Raw genomic sequence first — 8,353 nt, 5'->3', positions numbered from 1 at the left:
TGGATGGGTGAAAGCCATGTGGTAGAGCCCTTCCGCTCACCTGCCCAGGACACCCACTCAGATTGAGCAACAACAAAAGAAATCTGCTATTGTCAAATGTTCCAAACAGGACATAGTCTTTTTACCTAAATATGCAAATACCAACAGATAGAATTCATAGCAAGCAGTGCATTGGGTTAGTCAGATTTGATTCAATATAACAGAACAGATTACCTGGATTGACATTCACTCTCACTGGATGGGTTGCCAAAATGAACTAACAAAGCCACACCCCCAATAATCCATGAATATAACTGCATTGAGCCATTTGCCACTGTGCTTCTATGGCTATAATCACCATGCTACTGCCTATTTCATTTGTTCATTTAGCAAACAAGCCAACTCATAATCCAGTACCTTTATCAATCAACACCTATATTTTAGCTGTAATCCGCTCTAAAAATGCAACATTTTCTCTCAGGCTCATGGCAAAATGTGTACAATAGCATGAGATGAGCTATACAACAGCACATTGTCCTCTGCCCGATGGCAAAATTTCAGGAAGTTAGCTACCCAAATTGATGCAGGCCCACCTGACAAGTTTCTGGCTACGCCAATGATGTTGCCCCCCAGCTGGTGGAGAGTATAACATTTGGGTTGCCATCTGAAGCAGGTCCCTGGTTCAAATCACAGAGTAGCTTTTGTTTTCTAACTATTCCCAACCCCTTACTGAATTTAGACCACTTCCCTAAAACAACCCATCATATCTGTCCCTTCAGGCATAGCTACCCTCTGTGCTCTCCAATCTGGGGAGAGAAACATGCATGACTGAATTGAAAGTCTGTAGGGGTTCCTCCGCTCAGGACAAAGTGGAATCATAATATTTCTACAATGAATATGCTTTATTTTCTTTTACAAAAAAAATCACTGTAGTCTAGAAATACAGGAGGCAAACAAGAAATAAAATGGGGGTGGGGGTGTATTTGCAGTTGTAATGAAAGCCTGGTCGTCAACAGCCAGTCTGAGAATAATAATACAAACACAAGTAAAACTACATCATGGATGTTAAAGCTTTTAACCAAATGAAATCACATTCTGCTCTTGAAGGGGGAGCAAAAGGCTCCACATCTCACATAGTTAATAGTAACACTGATTTCTGACCCACACACGCACTACCTATGGAGACATTGCTACAGGTATATGAACAGGAGAGGAGGTGCACACTGGGTATGATATGAAACATCAGCAAAAATACACAAGACAAAGAAAAATAAGTGTTTGTTTTCCGTTCACCAGGTTTGCCTCGTTAGGTTTTTATGTAACACGTACAGCACACCTACACGTCTTTCTGTTTAATACAGGTGTACACCTACACGTCTTTCTGTTTAATACAGGTGTACACCTACACATATTTCTGTTTAATACAGGTGTACACCTACACGTCTTTCTGTTTAATACAGGTGCACACCTACATGTCTTTCTGTTTAATACAGGTGCACACCTACACGTCTTTCTGTTTAATACAGGTGCACACCTACACGTCTTTCTGTTTAATACAGGTGTACACCTACACGTCTTTCTGTTTAATACAGGTGTACACCTACACGTCTTTCTGTTTAATACAGGTGTACACCTACACGTCTTTCTGTTTAATACAGGTGTACACCTACACGTCTTTCTGTTTAATACAGGTGTACACCTACACGTCTTTCTGTTTAATACAGGTGTACACCTACACGTCTTTCTGTTTAATACAGGTGTACACCTACACGTCTTTCTGTTTAATACAGGTGTACACCTACACGTCTTTCTGTTTAATACAGGTGTACACCTACACGTCTTTCTGTTTAATACAGGTGCACCTACACGTCTTTCTTTTTAATACAGGTGTACACCTACACGTCTTTCTTTTTAATACAGGTGTACACCTACACGTCTTTCTGTTTAATACAGGTGTACACCTACACGTCTTTCTGTTTAATACATGTGTACACCTACACGTCTTTCTGTTTAATACAGGTGTACACCTACACATATTTCTGTTTAATACAGGTGTACACCTACACGTCTTTCTGTTTAATACAGGTGCACACCTACACGTCTTTCTGTTTAATACAGGTGCACACCTACACGTCTTTCTGTTTAATACAGGTGTACACCTACACGTCTTTCGGTTTAATACAGGTGTACACCTACACGTCTTTCGGTTTAATACAGGTGTACACCTACACATCTTTCTGTTTAATACAGGTGTACACCTACACATCTTTCTGTTTAATACAGGTGCACACTTACGTCTTTCTGTTTAATACAGGTGTACACCTACACATCTTTCTGTTTAATACAGGTGTACACCTACACGTCTTTCTGTTTAATACAGGTGCTCACCGTGCATTACCCACTAATGTTCTTATCTAGTGTCTAAGGCACTTTAAAGAAACATGTCATTACAGCTGACCTAACATTGGCGTAAAAGTCAAATGAAAGTGGCAGTTTCCATACTTTACCCTCTTTTATACTGAACAGAGATGCCAAAGGAACAATAGAGAGCGCTGATGGATATGGACCTTCTGGGACGTTAAGAGTGGCATAATAGTTTTAGAGCTTTGAGATGCTATCCCCAATAGAAGGCTGTTATATCTAGGAATACTAAGTGCTTGGTAGTTGGTGTGTCAACGTATTATAAGAGAGAGTTGGGGGTCCTACTTTGCTACCAAACCATGGCACAAACAAAGTGAGATGGCAGTCTCCCTTGCTCTGAGAGGTAGGCTTTAGCTAGCCAAACTACACGTTCAATCGAAGCTCTCATCATTCGTGTTGGACTAAGAGGCTGTATTGTACATCATGTGACCACTCATGAGAGAAGCTTGGGGTTTCCTGGCTCCAGTTACAGGGGCATATGAACACTCATTGTGCAGTTATGTGCAGTTTCCAGCGATTCTCTGTGACACATACGCCAGCGACCATCTATCTAAGCATACCACACTTTACTGCCTTCAACCCTTCTTCCTAAACAACAGGAAAAATAGTGCTCCAATTAGTCAAAATACAACAACAAAAAACGTCAATCATGACCTATGCGATTCCTATAAGAAGTCAGTTACCAATTGTTTTTAAAGTGTTGTGACGAGAGGCTGTGGCAAGTGGAGAAAAGCTTTTCACAGTTGAAATATCCTTTCCGTTCCACTTTTTTCTTCCAGAACAGGTCAGACTGTGTGAATCCACCATCTTGTTTCATTGTAGTGTTTAGAAGCGGAACAATAGTCTGTACATCAGGAAGAGACTCATGCAATGAGGGAAGTGGAGGCAGTCCATTGACCTCTGACCTATTGTTGAATAGGACTATCATCGGAGAGGACAGAGTTTTGTTAGGCCTGCTTTAAGCCAGGGGAGAGATGATGGCTTTACATTTGGTGACACACTTGTATTACAAGACAATGTTTTGTTTAATGTGGGAGGAGGATGACAAAAGTGAACGTTTCCTAGTTTCGCTCCATTCCTTGCAGTTTGGCGTTCAGGGGCATACACATACCTTACATACTCACATGTGCACACACGCATAAGTAAAAATCACTTGTACATAAGTTTACATATTCATTTAAGTGGAGCACATAATTCCACACCTAGGGAGGACTATATTAAGAGAGTTGGGACACTCGCCAGGCCGAGCAGCTAGCCAGAGTAGAGTAGGAATATTGTTAGAGTAACGTTAGAGTAAGGCAGAGTAAGCCGCTCAAGTGGGAGTAATTGTTTCGTCATCCCTAGGAAGGGAGCATTTCTGGGGGGTGGGGTGGTCTAGGTCGTATTCATTAGAACACACCGTAGCAAAACGTTTGAAAGCATCTTTCAACGGAAAATGAAAACGAGCGGTTCTTATTAGTCAAATCCAGGTAGTCCTTCCCTGTTTCGGACTGTTTTCTTCTGTTTTGGTTCCTAATGAACAGGACCCTGGTTCTCCCTGCTGTTGACTCGTGGACAGGGACAGATGGAGAGGCTGAGGTGTTGTAGTCACCATGCTGTCAGGCTGGCTAATCGATAGGGTTGGTAGGATTAGCAGGGAGCGTCTATTCGGTCTGGTTGGAGGCTTGCGTGTCGTTGTGGTCGCTGGCGCGGCTGTCGGCGTCGTCGTCAGAATTGTCCACGGAGGTTCCGTCGATCTGGAGCTGCCGGCTGCGGCCTGAACGGCTAGACGAGAAGCTGATGGGGCCTCCACGCCTGAGGAGAACAGGCAAATACATACATGGTCATTTATCACACCCACAGATCTATGACAGTGTGTGTGTCCTGTTGCATCTATAGTAGCGTTGATGAACATGTACGGGAAATGATAACAATGAATGTCTTCTTTGTTTTAAAGAAACTGGCAGAGGGAACGCCGATGGGCATAAATAACTATGGGAAGTGTATGAGAGGCTGTACCTGAGGCGGTTCTTGAGTGTGTTGACTTCGCGGGTCAGGCCCTCGCTGGCCTCGGTGGCGTCGTCCAGCTCCCTCTGTAGTTTCCTACGGGAGGCGTTGGCTCTGGTAGCCTCCTCCTCAGCCTCCTCCAGCTGACGCTTCAGCTGCTTCATACGAGAGTTGGCCTTCTCCATCTGACAGGGGGAGAATTAGAATTTTATTGGCACAATTCAACGTATTTACATAACAAATTCAAGGGCCAATTCAAGATTAAAACACAGAGAGCGAGAGAGCAAGAAAGAGAAAGACAAAAGGTGGGATAGAAATGGGAAAAACAAGGATGGAAATTAAAGTTTGAAGACAAAGGTTTGGGACAGACAGAAGAATTGAGAGAGAAACAAAGCTACTGAAGAGAGTTGGTGGGAATAGGAGAGAGAGAACCAAAGCTACTGAAGAGCGTGGATGGGAATAGGGGGGAGAGAGAGAGAGAACCAAAGCTACAGAAGAGCGTGGGTGGGAATAGGAGAGAGAGAGAACCAAAGCTACAGAAGAGCGTGGGTGGGAATAGGAGAGAGAGCGAGAGAACCAAAGCTACAGAAGAGCGTGGGTGGGAATAGGAGAGAGAGCGAGAGAACCAAAGCTACAGAAGAGCGTGGGTGGGAATAGGAGAGAGAGTGAGAGAACCAAAGCTACAGAAGAGCGTGGGTGGGAATAGGAGAGAGAGAGAGAACCAAAGCTACAGAAGAGCGTGGGTGGGAATAGGAGAGAGAGAGAACCAACGCTACAGAAGAGCGTGGGTGGGAATAGGAGACGGAGAACCAAAGCTACAGAAGAGCGTGGGTGGGAATTAGGAGAGAGAGAGAGAACCAAAGCTACAGAAGAGCGTGGGTGTGAATAGGAGAGAGAGAGATCCAAAGCTACAGAAGAGCGTGGGTGGGAATAGGAGAGAGCGAGTGAGAACCAAAGCTACAGAAGAGCGTGGGTGGGAATAGGAGAGAGAGAACCAAAGCTACAGAAGAGCGTGGGTGGGAATTAGGAGAGAGAGAGAGAACCAAAGCTACAGAAGAGCGTGGGTGTGAATAGGAGAGAGAGAGATCCAAAGCTACAGAAGAGCGTGGGTGGGAATAGGAGAGAGAGAGAGAACCAAAGCTACAGAAGAGCGTGGGTGGGAATAGGAGAGAGAGAGAGAACCAAAGCTACAGAAGAGAGTGGGTGGGAATAGGAGAGAGAGAGAACCAAAGCTACAGAAGAGAGTGGGTGGGAATAGGAGAGAGAGAGAACCAAAGCTACAGAAGAGTGTGGGTGGGAATAGGAGAGAGAGAGAACCAAAGCTACAGAAGAGAGTGAGTGGGAATAGGAGAGAGAGAGAGAGAACCAAAGCTACAGAAGATTATGATTATAGACTGATTATAGTGAATTAGTAGCTAACCTGGCATCCATGGCCTTTAACTCACCCATTCTAAATGTCAGAACAGACGGTTTCAAGTTCACTGTGGACCCAAAACGACCACTCACCTGTTCCTTGTACTGGTCGGCATGGCGACGCTCGTCCTCCACCTGAATCACCACCTCTTTCAGCTTCTTCTCCGTGCGTCGGACGATCTTATTGGCTGCTGCCCTCTCCCTGAGAGGAAAAAGAGTGATAACGGGAAAGTGTGTAAATAGTGTCCCTGACTCATATCTAATGGGGACATACATTTGCATCAGGATGTAGTAAAAGACTCCACATTAGGCAACCTCATACACTACCATTCAAAAGTTTGGGGATCACTTAGACATTTCCTTGTTTTTGAAAGAAAAACTCATTTTTTGTCCATTAAATAACCTCAAATTGATCAGAAATACAGTGTAGACATTGTTCATGTTGTAAATGACTATTGTAGATGGAAACATTTTTTATGGAATATCTACAGAGGCGTACAGAGACCCATTATCAGCAACCATCACTCCTGTGTTCCAATGGCACGTTGTGTGAGCTAATCCAAGTTTATAATTTTAAAAGGCTAATTGATCATTAGAAAACCCTTTTGCACAGCTGAAAACTGCTGAAAACTGTTGTTCTGATTAAAGAAGCAATAAAACTGGCCTTCTTTAATTGAGTACCTGGAGCATCAGTATTTGTGGGTTCGATTACAGCCTCAAAATGGCCAGAAACAAAGAACTTTCTTCTGAAACTCGCCAGTCTATTCTTGTTCTGAGAAACGAAGGCTATTCCATGCAAGAAATTGCCAAGAAACTGAAGATCTCATACAACACTGTGTACTATTCCCTTCACAGAACAGCGCAAACGGGCTCTAACCAAAATAGGAATTGGAGTGGGAGGCCCCGGTGCACAACAGAGCAAGAGGACAAGTACATTAGAGTGTCTAGTTTGGGAAAGAGACAACTCACAAGTCCTCAACTGGCAACTTCATTAAATAGTACCCACAAAACACTAGTCTCAACGTCAACAGTGAAGAGGAAAGTCTGGGATGCTGTCCTTCTAGGCAGAGTTGGGGGAAAAAAGCCATACGCCATCTGTCAAGCATGGGGAGGCAATGTGATGATCTGGGGGTGCTTTGTTGGTGGTAAAGTGTAAGATTTGTACAGGGTAAAACGGATCTTGAAGAAGGAAGGCTATCACTCCATTTTGCAACGTCATGCTATAATGTTGTTTTATAATGGAGTGGCAGAGCACAGTCACCGGATATCAACCCTATTGAGCTGTTGTGGGAGCAGCTTGACAGTATGGTACGTAAGAAGTGCCCATCAAGCCAATCCAACTTGTGGGAGGTGCTTCAGGAAACAAATTGACAACTGGAATGCCAAAGGTCTGCAAGTCTGTAATTGCTGCAAATGGAGGAATCTTTGACGAAAGCAAAGTTTGAAGGAGACAACAAGGAAACACAACAAGGAAATGTCTAAGTGACCCCAAACTTTTCAAATCAAATCAAAGTTTATTTGTCACGTGCGCCGAATACAACCTTAGAGTGAAACAATGCAAATAGTCTGGGTAACCATTTGATTACCTGTTCAGGAGTCTTATGGCTTGGGGTAAAAACTGTTGAGAAGCCTTTTTGTCCTAGACTTGGCACTCTGGTACCACTTTTTATGCGGTAGTAGAGGGAACAGTTTATGACTGGGGTGGCTGGGGACTTTGACAATTTTTAGTGCCTTCCTCTGGCACCGCCTGGTGTAGAGGTCTTGGATTGCAGGCAGTTTAGCCCCAGTGATGTACTGGGCCGTACGCACCACCCTCTGTAGTGCCTAGCGGTAAGAGGCCGAGCAATTGCCGTACAGGCAGTGATGCAACCGGTCAGGATGCTCTCGATGTTGCAGCTGTGGAACCTTTTGAGGATCTCAGGACCCATGCCAAATCTTTTTAGTTTCCTGAGGGGGAATAGGCTTTGCCGTGCCCTCTTCACAACTGTCTTGGTGTGTTTAGACCATTCTAGTTTGTTGTTGATGTGGACACCAAGGAACTTGAAGCTCTCAACCTGCTCCACTACAGCCCTGTCGATGAGAATGGGGGTGTGCCCGGTCCTCCTTTTCCTGTAGTCCACAATCATCTCCTTAGTCTTGGTTATGTTGAGAGAGAGGTTGTTATTCTGGCACCACCCGGCCAGGTCTCTGACCTTATCACTATAGGCTGTCTCGTCATTGTCGGTGATCACGCCACTGTGTTGTGTCGTCTGCAAACTTAATGATGGTGTTGGAGTTGTGCCTGGCCATGCACCACCTGGGGGCGGCCCGTCAGGAAGTCCAGGATCCAGTTGTAGAGGGAGGTGTTTAGTCCCAGGATCCTTAGCTTAATGATGAGCTTTGAGGGTACTATGTTGTTGAACGCTGAGCATTCTCACATAAGCGTTCCTTTTGTCCAGGTGGGAAAGGGCAATGTGGAATGCAATAGAGATTGTATCATCTGTGGATCTGTTGGGGCGGTATGCAAATTGGAGTGGGTCTAGGGTTTCTGGGATAATGGTGTTGATGTGAGCCA

The 8,353-nt window shown here is 44.5% G+C and overlaps 1 protein-coding gene across 16 annotated transcripts in view; it reads right to left on the bottom strand.

The window, feature by feature from the left end:
- Positions 1-860: 860 nt before the first annotated feature.
- The window catches only part of LOC109865302 (myosin-10), a 94,133-nt gene continuing 86,640 nt past the window's right edge, over positions 861-8,353 (bottom strand). For 15 of the 16 annotated variants that reach the window (XM_031798865.1, XM_031798874.1, XM_031798867.1 and 12 more), the window contains 3 exons: positions 5,893-6,001; positions 4,399-4,571; positions 861-4,194 (listed from right to left, as the gene is read on the bottom strand). In XM_031798865.1, coding sequence (XP_031654725.1) covers positions 4,044-4,194; positions 4,399-4,571; positions 5,893-6,001 — 433 coding nt within the window. In that variant the 3' untranslated portion in view covers positions 861-4,043. The remainder of the gene's footprint in view (positions 4,195-4,398; positions 4,572-5,892; positions 6,002-8,353) is intronic. The other variant, XR_004204408.1, reaches the window with a different exon arrangement.

This window comes from Oncorhynchus kisutch, linkage group LG20 (assembly GCF_002021735.2).
Source record: "Oncorhynchus kisutch isolate 150728-3 linkage group LG20, Okis_V2, whole genome shotgun sequence".
NCBI classification, from domain to species: domain Eukaryota; kingdom Metazoa; phylum Chordata; class Actinopteri; order Salmoniformes; family Salmonidae; genus Oncorhynchus; species Oncorhynchus kisutch.
This window is presented reverse-complemented; position numbering and strand designations above follow the sequence as displayed.